Source organism: Macrobrachium rosenbergii, chromosome 49 (assembly GCF_040412425.1).
Source record: "Macrobrachium rosenbergii isolate ZJJX-2024 chromosome 49, ASM4041242v1, whole genome shotgun sequence".
In the NCBI taxonomy this organism is placed as follows: domain Eukaryota; kingdom Metazoa; phylum Arthropoda; class Malacostraca; order Decapoda; family Palaemonidae; genus Macrobrachium; species Macrobrachium rosenbergii.
Window position 1 is genome coordinate 26,453,156 of NC_089789.1, and position 14,272 is coordinate 26,467,427.

Here is a 14,272-nt window from a genome sequence, read left to right on the forward strand (position 1 = left end):
AATCATCAGAGCTAGATGAAAGACGATGCACATCTAAGGATATGCCTTTCCAGTGGCACTTGGCTGCAACCTGGGATTCAACAACAGGTCCAACCGAGGGGGCAACTACCCGCGGGAAGATCCCACCGACCTCCCTTAGGCTACCAGTTTGACTCCTTCCAGGTTTAGGGGAGTGTGACATTGACCTTTTCCTAAAAGAACTGGCGGGATGGGCAGCCACCTCCTCCACCAACACATCACTAACACTAGGCGCAATTGGGGGCTCCACCGACATGGCACTGGCACTAAGTGCTACTGGGCACTCCAAATCACTCTTATTGTCCGTAAGGACCTTAACCAATGGGGCTAACTGATTCTACAATCACCTTGAACCTTTTATCAATCTTACACTCGAGACTGGCAATGGGGTTGGGTTCATAAGCGAGAGAACCTGGTAAAGGAGCGGGTTGCACAGAAGGAGAACCAAGTACGGGATCAACAGCAATAATAGGAACGTCAATCTCGATGTTAGCATTATCAATATCATGATCAACAGGAGATTCCTGACTAGTTAAAGACTTACTAATCCATCTAGCTGTCACTTTCCTCTTTTTATCTCTAGCAAGTTTATTTAAATGAGATCTTAGTCTTCCACTTCTTACCGTCCCAGTCTATACTGTACATTCATTACACCATAAGTCTACTGAACAAAGTTGTCCCCTACAAATCCTAAAGCTAGTCAAACTTGAGTCTGACATTTGGCAAACAAGCCAACTACAGTCACAATAGGTAAACAAGGTATATGTCAAATTAATCAAAGTCACAATAAAGGAAAAAAAAGTCTAACTACCTAATAATGCCGAAAGGCTATTAAAGCAAGAATACCTCACCAAGAACGATGAGAAATCAACAGGAAAGACAAATTCCAAAATCAGAGCTGCTACTAAAAGCTGGTGTACAGCCATTAGCCGGTAGAAACAAACTGAATCCTTTTGCTAGTTGTTCCTCTCTTACCCCGAAAGTGGGGGGGGGTTAGTCACAGAGCCAAACATAACAGCGCAACCCGCAAATTTCAAAATTTTTAGCTGTCAAGTGAGTGAAACTAGCGGCAATGTATCGCTTGGTAAGTTACTTATAAAAAAATTTCCTTATACACATATATATATATACAAACATTAAGCTACAAATTTCATTTCATGTCAAATTCACTCTCTCTCAGAATAAACACCGAAGGGGAATTTATAAGTCACAAGCAATCTGTCACCAGGTGGACTCAAACCATCGAATGGTGTGGGAACCACTACTTGTCAGTTATGCTATCACTGGGCTATCATGATAGGTTCAAGTTGATATGGGCTCTGTCATACTTATGCCTGTCGAATTCAGGTTTTTGTATTTACAGTCGATTTCAGCCTGCCTCCACCATGATCGCCAATTGGTATGTTTGAAACGTAACTATTTACGAATTTTTGTCATATATACCTTGACATTTTTTTATACTCACAAGCATTAAGCTACAAATATCGTTTAATATCAAATGGGATACTAAACGATATTCATAGCTTAATGTTTGTGAGAATAAAAATGTCACTGTATGTGACAAAGAAAAAATATAAATACGTACGTCTGTACATATATTTTGTTAATGTATTATTCATAATTTATGTAAAACTGATACTCTCTAAATTGAATCATTAATTCATCTTAAATTTTGATCACGAGATTCAATACCTTTCTGAGGAGTTCATTTTTCATGGGGTAGACCCATAGGTCTGAGACCCCTTCTATCCAGCCATGCGTGATAACTGTCAAGGGTAAATTCGGATCAAAATTCGAACTGTAGAGGCTCTCGCTGTCACCCAGCTTTATGAGGATCCCTTCGTCTCCCGGCGACGCCCTGGAACACTTACTTGGTTACTAAACTAGCTGAAGCAGTAAATATTCATGGTTAGCAAATTACTGTTTCCCAATCAGCAGTCACGAATTCATATTTCACCTTTATAAGAGGATTATATTAGCCTTAGGAGAGCAAGGTAACAGGGTATCTTTCTCTTTACATGCAGGACTTTACAGGTTTCACCAATTTTTATCCGAGTTGCTTTAATTTTCTAAGCAAGAAAAATATATATCACATCATAAGAAGAGTACCATGGCCTCATTTGCTTACCTTGTGTACAACAGAAACTTAATTTCATGATTTCGGGAAAATAAAGGTTTATCGAGCCAAAAGAAAATATTCGGGATGTTTTGACACGCACAGTTCCCAACCTCACTGACTGCAAGGGTAATTAGAGGTATTCATTAATTGTAGAAAGGAATAACAAGTTTAATAGTCATCAATTGATCCTTCTCACACAAATCTATTAATTACTGCAGATGCATCAACTTTAATGTCTGGTAATGTTTTTGAGCAACTTTCAGTTTATGCCACATTACGTTACCTTCACTGCTGAAATGCAGTGAGAATTATCATGATTATGACATAACGTCCAGAAAAAAAATCACAGAAAAAAGATCACTGAGGAAAGCTCAATAAAGTGATAAGAAAGTACATCAGTGTATGGCAATTGACTAAAACATTGAAGAAATGGAAAGATTTTTTATTAATATACAGTATATGGTAAACCAGAAATCTTAAGAGGTACAAAAATCTAAAGTGAATTTAGCAACAGAAGGGGGCACATGATATGCTCAGAGAAACTCGCAGGTTTGCACTGATCATGCCTAAAAGGTATCGTACCTGGTGGGATGAATAGATGACGCCGCTTACGCGATGATCCTATTTTTCCACCAAGCAGGAGCAAGCATATAAAACGCAACAAATGCATCCTAGCCAGGGCTCTGCAAGAACATCATTGTCAGTAGCATTATAAGAAAAAAACTTGCATGCAATGGATAAAAAGTATATTACCCTAATAAATACAGTAGTACCTATGAAATACTATAATCAATGTCTTTAACATATGTCAACTTTAGAGTAAAAGTTAACATTCCAAAATTGAATCTTATTCTAAAGTGCACAACAGTAAAATAGCTTTTTTTTTCCATTGATCAAAAGAATATATATTGTTTTTGTTTCCTTGCCACTGATTTGTTACATAACACTTACACAGCAACAGAAACATTAGGAGGATGGAATCTGATATGAAAGAAGAATGCCTGCTTACAGGGTTCTTAAAAACAATGAGCAGTTTGTGAAGTAAAACCATGTCATTATCAATATTATCATTACCAGCCAAGCTACAACCATAGTTGGAAAAGTACCTTGCTAGAAGCCCAGGGTCTCCAATAAAGTAGCCAAGTATGTAAAAAGAGTTACAGAAGTAAAGAATAAACTATACAGATGAATAAGATAAATAATGAGAAAAACGGTAACTTAAGAAATAACTCACGTGAACCTACCTATTAAAAAAAAATCTTTGTATCAAGTTGAAGTAGTTCAAATGACTCGACTACTATTCAGGATTTGGAAAGTCCCTGCATAAATTGGTCACAACTGGGACTAAACATCTAGAACACTGTGGGGCATTAAACCTCAGAAGAAAATCAAGGATGCTAGCATTAACTGCATATTTAGTATTATAAGGTGGAAGGTGTATCTGGGAAGATTTGAATGTACAGGATGACCAGAATTATGGAAAATTTATAAAGCAGCCTGCATAGTAAGATGATCGAAAGAAGGATCCAGAAACTGATGCTATGATCTGGATAAGAAATTTTACAATACTGTACTCAAGGTTTCATCCAACAATTTGAGATGCGACTCACCTGCAAAAGACCAAACAATGGAACAATATTCAGACATAACAAAAAATAATTCTGGAGGGGAGACAGGTCTCCAAAAGTCCTGAAAGATTCGGGATACCAATTTTTTGTATAAAAGGAGATAGACTGGGTACATTCCTCCAAGCAAAACTGCAGTCAAGAATGACACCTGGAATTTTCATGGTTCCTTGAGGGCAGAGTGACTGAAAAGCTTGGGGTGGGGATGGGGGCAGGGACTCATTGTCTTAGATATACAAGGGCTTAACTTTATGTCGATTATTTGCAACAGTCAATTATTTTAGCAAGATCTTTCATTATGCATAAAACATTTACAATACTGTATACTGAAAATTCTATTTTCAGAATATATAAAAATAATTCAAAGGGTGACACAGGCTTTGAATAATATCTGAAATATATATTTCCTGTCATAATTTTGGATTTATTTTGACAGTATCATGCAAGAAAGCAGGAATATTTAGGATTTCTTTTAAACCATTAGTGACAGAATTAGTTTCCTAATCATTGGAGTTCGAGTGTTAGCAAATTCCATCATATTCCCTACGCTCTTTTCTAACTTTACAACTTAGTATTTACATTCTTGAACATTTTGCTTGTAGTTAGGGCTCTAAGGGGAACTTTCTCTAGTAAAGGAGAATCAACATGTAATCTGCACCTTGCCAATTCTTCTGGATTTCAGGATGAGTAAGCTATGGTTAGTGTATAACTTGGCATTATGATTAGGGTTAGTATCACATTTCTTGAATTTATAGTAGGCTTCAAAAATTTAAGAGGTGACTCTAACGAGCCTGTTGAGCTCAGAGTATTTCTGAATGTCGAACAAAGGTTCACACAGGTTCTACATTGACAATGAAAGAAACGGATACTTGAGGAAGTTGAACATGTTGCTTACAAGTATCTGAAAGACAGCTTAAGTTACTTTCAGGCCAGAGTTGTTGTTTGATGAGTTCAGAGAGAGAGAGAGAGAGAGAGAGAGAGAGAGAGAGAGAGAGAGAGAGAGAGAGAGAGAGAGAGAGAGAGAGAGAGAGAGAGAGAGAGACCCAAAAAGCTCATATCAATTTCACAACAGTATCCAAGTCTGTCAGAGAGAGAGAGAGAGAGAGAGAGAGAGAGAGAGAGAGAGAGAGAGAGAGAGAGAGAGAGAGAGAGAGAGAGAGAGAGAGAGCACAATGAATGGCTCGGAACTTGTTTACATTTCGATGCACTACTTTAACCCTCACAGGACTGACTTTCTTTTCAACATATCATTCCTTTTGGGATTTGACATTTAACCTAATGTCTGAATAATGTCTCTATAGTGATCAAACAGATCTACAATAGGGGGGCAGTAGTTGTTTAGTTGTTTGAAGTTTCATCTATAATATAAGGAATGTCAAAAAATTCCTCTTTCAGCAAAGTGAGGGCTATTGCATAATTATCATCACTGTTAGACAGGTGGGAAGACTTTGAATGCGCAAACAGATAGAAAACTATAAAAATATACAAGTTTGTTGGGATCAGATAATGTTCCGCAAGTTGTTAAATTGTATCAAAAAGTTTCTGAACTCTTAATTTGTTAAGTGATTTGCCATCAAATTCCTTGTGGGTCAGTTTATCAACTTGACGGCCATTACAGGCCTGCTCAGGCTAACATTTGTTTGAGATCGTGTTTGTGAACTGTTGAATTGTTGGTCTAGCTCAGCTAACAACCAAATCCGTCCGCAAAGGTAAGTGGTTCAACCTCAACCCAACCACGTGACCCCACGCGACCCAACCGCATTCATTCTAGCACAGAATTCAAACTGTTAACGCAGCCTCTTCCCATCCATCTCACGACCAATTTGCCGCTGCAAATCCGGTCACTATTACTGATTTGGTTATATTATGTGATGATGAAAGTGAATTGCGTTTGTTTCTGATGAAAAGTGGCCTTTTAGGCGATTTTAGTGGTCTGTGTGAAGTGTAAGGAAGGAACAGTTAGTCTTGTGAAAAATTTCGTCCCCTGTAACCCCTGTGGCAAGGGTGCGCAGCGCAAAATTACCACTTGCCAGAACATACGTGCTTGCCAAGAATCTTTCAAAATGTGCAAAAAATTACCACTAAAATTTTGGGATAAATATTAGTTTCCGTCTCGTCGCCATTTCTGTTGTGTCCCTCTGCCAATTTTCTTGTCAGAGCTTACCGCCACCTACTGGTAGGTTCTGACTAGAAAATTGGCCGAAGATAAGGTTGCCCAGGTAAACTGTAGCCACTCCCTATCTAGAACTAGATCATGATAATCCACCTATCAAGTTATTTCGCTAAATTTACTATGATCATCTTCATCAACATCATGACTCACGAACAGATCCAAAATTTTTTCATCTACTACCTTAATCTCCTGAAGATATTCTTGAATTGATTGGCCGCAGCACAAAAGGCTGATTTTCAAATCATCTTCTAAAAGGGCATCAAGTTTCCCCAAGGAAACAGTTGTGCATGATTTATAACCTGCCCGCTTTTTGGTAAGGGGAGTAAGAAGATCGGAAAATGTAGTCATTTTGACCAAAACTAACTCTAAAAACGCATTATTAAAACTTACATAACAAGAACAACTTAAACCCATGCAAAAATGAATATTTAGGCCTGTGACAAAATTAAAACTTGTGAAGGTCAAAACAAACATGGGTAGCCTATACTAGATACGAAGCTGATTGAATAGGTTGGGTTAGGTTACGCTAATTTAATATGGAAAATGTTGAATTAACAGGCCAGGCTAGGCTGGGCTAAGCTAAGCTAAGCTATGCTAGGCTAGGCTAATCGAAATTGCGAATGCTGAATGAGTAGGCCTAGCTAAGGTAGGATAATTTAAATGTCGAATGCCGAAAGAAAAGTACGAAAATTATCGTTAGACATAATTACTATTTATATTTGAATTGATGTTAAGAGACATCTAATTTTTTGCAATGGCAGAACGTAACTGGTTAGGTAACTGAAGAATTCGAGATTCTGGGGAACGTGTACTTTGGCTACAGGCTACTCTGATAATAGTTAAGGATAAGTAGGTTCTTCCAACAATTTCTGTAAACCACCGACCTTTGCTTTGCTGTTATTTCCAGAAGCTTCCAGCATGGTGTTCCAGAATTTGTGGTCTTAATATCCAGTAATTTAACCAGCTGGTGACTGGTCACTGGACAAAGTAACTTGTACTTGGAGTGTGTTGAACAGATTTCCATAGCGACCTTCTTCAGGAGGTTGAGTGGGTAGAGTTCAAATTCACGAGGTTTGAGTGGGTAGGGTTCAAATTCACGAGGTTGAGTGGGTAGGGTTCAAATTCACTGCTTCCATGGGTGTGTGTTTTTTAGTTTTCTTTCCTATTTTCAATTTCTTCTTTTGACAGACCTGCACAGATGTATATTTGCTAAAAAATGAGCAGTTTGTCTACTGTACACACAGAACCAGGGATTGTATACAAAACCTCAAAGGAATAGTGTAGCGTAGTGTACCGTCAACCGCATTGGTATTTGGTGGAGTGAGCGCTTAGGAACCAGGAACCAGGCACGGGCTCTTGCTCTTCAGCAGCCACTTTTTGATAAATCTGAAAAAAATGAGCAGTTTATCCGCTTACAAAAGGAGAGATTTACGATTCTTTCAAAATTCCATGGGTCCGTATCCCCTAAGACACATTTTTGTGTATTTACGTCCCCTCTTTATTCCCTTTGTTTTTTTTTTTTTACAATCCCTGCTTCTGTAAGCAAAACTGTTCATTTTTTCACTGTTTTCCATGATTCAATAAATATTTGATAAATCCGTGTGCTGATCTTGACTTGGTTATTTTTCGGAAGACTCCAGCCACCTCCCACATTATAATTTTTATATTTCTTGGGTAAAACATCTCAATAGGTAACCTGAGCAAATGCTTAACAAGAAAAAAAAGTAATCAAATTACAGTTTGTAACACAATACGGCCCCAACTCCCCTCCGTAGCTAATAAGGCAATATTATAACCAGTAAACACTCCCAGGTTGGGTTTTTGGGTTCTTTTAGTGCCCTGTCATTTCCTAGCCATTTTCGCATGAAAAACCCTAAATGGTTTTTCATGCAAAAATGGCTGCCTGGAGTCTTCCGAGAAATTACCCTTGACTTTATGTAATGCAGTGAATTTGGACCTATAATCTGTAGAATTACCGTTGCGGATTGTTAGAGGTAAGAAGCGCTGTTGCCGAGATAAGCTGAGTTGTTGCCGCTTGTAAGTCTAAGCAAGGATTCGGTTGCTTTTCGCGATCAGAAGGGCGAGTTATATTGTAGTTCATGTTTTGTTGTAAGCGGCTCCTCTAGAAATTCCCATCACACCAAGGGCACAATGTATTACAGAACATTGGAAGAACAACTAAGAGAAAAGGATTACTATGTGAAGAATAAAATTAATCAATTTATAATGTTAGCAAACATAAAATATCAATGAGGATAAAGAATCTTTAAGGGACTGAGGCAAGAAATGTAAATTTGATAATAAACGAGTGCGTAAATTCCCACAAGCCTATTAGCCTATTGCTTTAAGCAGTTCGCTGGATGTGACGTCATCAGAACTTAACGATAACGAAAAAATGTCGCTCAATATTTACCTTAATTTATTAAGCCGCCATGGTGACTGAAACATATTTGTTTAAATATTTATATTTTTATATGACATGAAAAAAAAATTATTTATAGTATGTAAAAATAAGGACACTAAAACCATTTTTTATTCATTTTCAAAGCCTGAAGTCATTGCTAATACTATCATCATCATGCTCATGAAAATCTCTGCTACTGTCATCAATACTGAGTCAGGGGTGTCTGATATTTTATATAGGTAGCCTACCAGTAGGCATATCACAAGTGATAGGTCACTATTCAGTGGCCGAAGGCAACCCAAAGCCTGACCTTGAGCACATTAGACAATGGGTGACATTCTGGGACATATTTTTTTGAAACAAAAGCGCTCCTTATATGTCCGAAAATATGTTTAACTTTATATAAACATTTACAAAGTATAGGAAAGCCACGAGTAAAGCCTAGTGGTCAAATTTATCGAATGGTGCCAGAATATACGCAATAAAACCGTAACGATGAAGAACGAGAAGCTGCCTTGAAGCAGGTAAAGGAGTCAGTGAAACCAATGGAATGTAATCAACGAGAGGTTTCACGAAAAAATTACCGTGTGTTTTCTTCGAGGGATTCTCACCGTAAATTGAATTTTTTTCAAAGTTTTGATGTACGGTTGTTTACGAGTTTATTAGGTTTTTGGGTCATATTAAAAACAGAAGAATTCCACTTTTTTGGGATGTTTTTTGTCATTTGTAATTAAGAAAAAAAATTGCTGGCGTGAGGAGTATTTTCTTTACTCTTGACGAGTCATTCTATTTCCTTGTACGTTTTTTCTCCACTGGGTAAAAATCAACTCTTCATTTACGTCAGTTCCAGAAGTATTTTTTTTTATAATAGGTAATATTGCTTTATCTACTCGATACCAATTTGATATTTCAGTTTTATTGGACATTATTATATTCGTCATCAATCTAATAATAAAATATTTTTGTTAATATCTGTTCACGAATTATTTCCACAGAAAAAATATTTTGGCTCTTTGTGAAAATGAATTATTGTCCTTGATTTTCTATTAAGTGGCTGACATTGCTGAAAGAGTCACGAAATTCATATTTTTATTTAATTTTGATTCTTCTATATTTTTTATTTATTTTGAAATCCGTTTTTATTTAGGGAACATCAAAAGAATTTTTCATTTACTGCAGGTAAAATGTTTTGCTTTTTTAAAGAATATTCTGCTCTTTTGTTACCTCCATATTTATATTTTGCAGTATTTATTGTGATTTCGAGCAATAGTCACTTCTGGCACCTAATTGAATGTCCACCATACATATACATACACATATGTATATATATACTGTATATATATACATATATATATAGAGACACACACACACATATATATATATATATATATATATATATATATATATATATATATATATATATATATATATGTGTGTGTGTGTGTGTGTGTGTGTGTGTGTGTGTGTGTGTGTGTACGGATGGTGGACATTCAATTAGGTGCCAGAAGTGACTCCATTCCCAAAAAGCTAATACTGTTTATCATAAATTTTGCATATGTCAGATAGTACTACATGCAATGGATGATATAAGTAATTGAAGATGAAACTAATCAGGTCAAGGAGAGTAACTGGGAAAAAAATTGTTGGTGGACCTGTATTTTTTTCATCACTCAAAATAAACAAGCAATAAAATGAAACATGCTAAAAAGACCACTGAATTACAAAACAATATTTCATAGAACTGAAAGACCTTATAAGAGAGACGAAAAAGAGAGTTCAGTGAATTTATTGTCAGAGATTGATATATAAATCAAAATTTGCAAACAAGAAAACCAGTGAAATTCAGGAGGTTAAAACAATAGCGTTTAACGTTCGAAAATAGTGTGTGATGATAAGCAAGGTTTTTAACTTGTCAGGAGAAAGCATCCAGGAAACAAAGATATAATGGGAAAAATTGCTTATTCTAGTTGTGTGTGTATATATATGTATGTATATATATATATATATATATATATATATATATATATATATATATATATATATAATATGATTCTATAAGATATGGAATATGATATATATATATAACTGATTCTCGAAGATATGGAAGGTGATGAATGCCTCTCTCTCTCTCTCTCTCTCTCTCTCTCTCTCTCTCTCTCTCTCTCTCTCTCTATCTATATATATATATATATATATATATATATATATATATATATATATATATATAATAATATACACAGAGAATACAGTAAATTAAGAGCCACTTCTCAAGTCGCGGATAAACGCTGAAAGTACTGTAATATCACCAGAGCACTTCATTCTTGAATTTTTAAAGCCACTCACTCACCTGGACTGCTCAGAAGTCACTCCTGAGGCCAAACTGGACTTACTTGAAATAATATTTTTGAAACTACACAGCCGGCCTAAGTCAGCCAGAACTATGAACGACTGGACGCTCTTGAAGCTAAGAAGTCGAGCTGTACCGCATCCCGCGTGTCGTTCTCGAGAAGCTCCGAGACTAGCCTACTCTCCGCACGACCAGGTGCTCTCGCCCAGTCTGCCAGAATGAAAACAAGTGTTGCAGACGTAAGCTGAAGGCAAGCGACCTTGTTGCCAGATACTTGGGGAATTTATTATCTGAAACACTGCTTGGTTCCTTATTGGCAGCCTTTATATTTAGTTAACATTTATTTTCCTCTCACGAAGCCCGTTCATTTTCACGACAATTCACCTACCATTCCATTTCTTTCAAATTATCAGAAAATGTTGCTTAGAGGCTTCATGGTTAGTTAACGGTACCCTGCGGACAAAAAGTCTTATACTTGGATACTATGGAAAAAATCAAGTCCAGCATAATGACTAAATGCCATAAATTCCGTATATACTGTGCTCGCTGCCCAGGTGGCGTAATGAGGTGAATTTTATCCAGGCTTAGAGATTGGACACTTCGTAATGCTCCAGTTTTACCAAATCTCACACAGAAATATTTATTTTCAGATCTAAATATCACATACACATACAGTGTACACACACCTCTCTCTCTCTCTCTCTCTCTCTCTATATATATATATATATATATATATATATATATATATATATAGAGAGAGAGAGAGAGAAACAGAGAGAGAGAGAGAGAGAGAGAGAGAGAGAGAGAAAGGGAAAAGCCATATACAGTATACTATAAAAATAAACGGTGTTTTTTCATAAAAACTATTTACAAACTAAGGAAAGTAGGAGCATAATATGTTCCGTGCTTTCAAGCACACGGAATTTATCATGCCTCTGCTATCCTAAGTTTGCAAATATTTCTTATGAAAAACAAACGTTTAAGGCGCAACAAACTGACTCTCACGAAAGTCACAAACGAAGGTGGGATCCAAGTACTTTGATAGTACCTAGGGATATACCATGCAGGCTGCACATCTTTGCATAACAGATGTTTTTAATGAAATCCCCACATAATGGTGGCTCAGCTGATAGTGGTGAAGTATTTTATGACCTGTGAGACTTGTTGGTAACCCTTTGTTTTATATATATATATATTATATATATATATATATATATATATATATATATATATATATATATATATATATATATATATATATATATATATGTTTGTATACGTATAAATAGAATATTTCAATATATATCGTTATTACGAAATATCCATGCAAATTTATCATGTGCTGTATTTTAAACTTCAATGAAAGACAAGTAAAAGGAGGAAGTAGGGAATTAAAATAATACTTGGAAAATTGGCGATTTCAAGGATATCCATTCGGTCTTGTTCGAAGAAGCAAGACACTACTAAGACTTTAGAGTCCTTGGCAAATGACAACATCGTCCGAGTGCGGACGCTCTGGACATTTGAACCTTCGGACCTTAGGCTGTAAGTTCTGTAACGTCGTTCTGGGCGGTAGACGTTTAACAAGAGAAAGTAATCCTTTTTTCCTCAGGAGTGGCGTATTCAATTCCTCCTTAATCCTGTTTTCCTCAGGAGTGGCGTCAGGAGTGTTATTGGTCCCGTTATTCAATTTATCCTTAAACTACTTGGCGCTAATCCTGTTTTTCCTCAGGAGTGGCGTATTCAGTTCCTTTGTTCCTCAATCTTGCTGCGTTTTAGTCTCTCAAATCTTTGGCGTATTGTAATTCCTCCTTTTATCCATAATATCGTGGTTACATGTTTTATTTAGGTCCCAGTTAAAGTTTTACCAGGGTGTTTTTGGTACTAGGACCCTGTTTAAGCTCACGCATGACTAAACTTTAGCAACAGGTTGTAGCTTCTGCCAATTATGTTTTAGAATTTTTAATTTCGGTGGTTTGTCACTTTTTTGCAATTTATAAAAACCCCACCCTTCTGCCCTGCAAGGTAAAACTGGTACTTGACTATATTATTGCTAAAGTATTGTAATTTGTCTTTCAGGTGTTAGGACTTTAGAATTTTCTTGCTGGATAGGTATCGTTTTAAATCTCTTACAAACTCTTTGGCAGTCCCAATGTTTGATGAAATTAAGAATGTTTATACCATTAAATGGCAATATTCAGCATTAAAACCAAAATGTACAGGTCTGGTTCACATGTTTTAAAAATGGATTTATGGTTAGGTTAACCTAAGTCAAGATTTAGACCAAGTTACAACTTAAATTTTCAGCTCTTTCAAAGCTTTGTCTTTTCCAACCAGGTGTTTTTGGTACGAGTTTGAGTTCCTGTTCTAACAAGAATTTCAAAAATTTTTTGTCGGTTTGTAACAAATGATAGACACTTGAAGACTCTTTAGCAACAGCTATGGTAAATTACAGTTTAGAGCTGACGGGCATTTTCTTCTGCAAAAGTATGTTTTAAGTAATTTTTTGCTAATTTCCTTTTCAATTTGTCATATATTTATTTTTTTAAAGTGCAATTTTTAAAACATTTGTAAATATACTGTTCTTGAACAACCTTCATTAATCCTTAGAAACCACCCTTAAAGGGATGGAGGTGCCCAGTGCAGGGGTGGGGAGCCTCTCATATAATGCATAGTAGGTCCCGGTACAATGACCTACTAAGGTGCAATTGGTTCAAATTGCCCTGGTTTTGGCTCAGAGGAGGGAGGTTCCGAGGGTGACCCACCATACTAATCACTTTTCTTTCAGGTGTTAGTATAGACTTAATCTATTGCTTAGTTTTCTTGTAAGTGGATAGGTATCAGGTGTTTAAATGAGAAAAGTTGAAACTCCTGTAAGACTTCCCTCCTACCCCATATCAGTTAATTATGACAAATCCCAGTAATTTTGTAAGGTTTGATGAAATTAAGAATGTTTATACCATTAAATGGCAATATTCAGCATTAAAAACCAAATTTATGTACAGGTCTGGTGTCATGGTATGTTTTACTTTAGAATTTTAACTTCCTGAAAATGGATTAAGTTTATGGTTAGGTTAACCTAAGTCAAGTTTTGTTTTTCGCCAGTATTAACTGAAATACAACAATAAATTGTTTCGAACCCATTCCCAACTCCCTAAGTGATTTCTCAAAGCGCTTTCATAACGACCGGCTACAGAACTTGAGCGATTTACCTTTCATAACCAGAGAATTTCTGGTCATAGGGGTTATAGGAAGATCCTTCAGTATACCAGTCATTTACGATAATAAGACTTGCTTACCCAATAGCTAATTTCTTGAAAATCGGCAAAACCTTGGAAAATTTGCTCCAGACAGATTGTCCAGATCTGTTTGGATTTCTGCTGTTGTCTAGATTTGTTTGGATTTCTGCTGTTAGCACATGAAATTAGTTTTATGAAGTTTTAGTAACTCGTAGCTAGTAACTTTCAGCTCGTGTTAACAGACAGCATGAAAGCAATTTTTTTGCTTTAAGTATGGAAATTTTAAGTCATGAATTTTTTTGCATGGCATAACTGGAATATGTTTGAATGGGGTGTATGTTGGTTAG

General features: G+C 36.2%; 1 protein-coding gene across 4 annotated transcripts in view; it reads right to left on the minus strand.

Annotated features, from left to right (window-relative positions):
- LOC136832196 (endothelial lipase-like) overlaps window positions 1-8,073 on the minus strand; it is a 33,929-nt gene extending 25,856 nt beyond the window's left edge. The window contains exons 1-4 of one of the 4 annotated variants that reach the window (XM_067092998.1): window positions 6,820-7,125; window positions 2,720-2,820; window positions 2,147-2,255; window positions 1,711-1,876 (exon numbers count right to left, since the gene is read on the minus strand). In XM_067092998.1, coding sequence (XP_066949099.1) covers window positions 1,711-1,876; window positions 2,147-2,255; window positions 2,720-2,820; window positions 6,820-6,959 — 516 coding nt within the window. In that variant the 5' untranslated portion in view covers window positions 6,960-7,125. Of the gene's footprint in view, window positions 1-1,710; window positions 1,877-2,146; window positions 2,256-2,719; window positions 2,821-6,819; window positions 7,385-7,911 lie in introns of those variants that run through there. The other 3 variants (XM_067093000.1, XM_067092997.1, XM_067093001.1) reach the window with 3 other exon arrangements.
- Window positions 8,074-14,272: the final 6,199 nt, after the last annotated feature.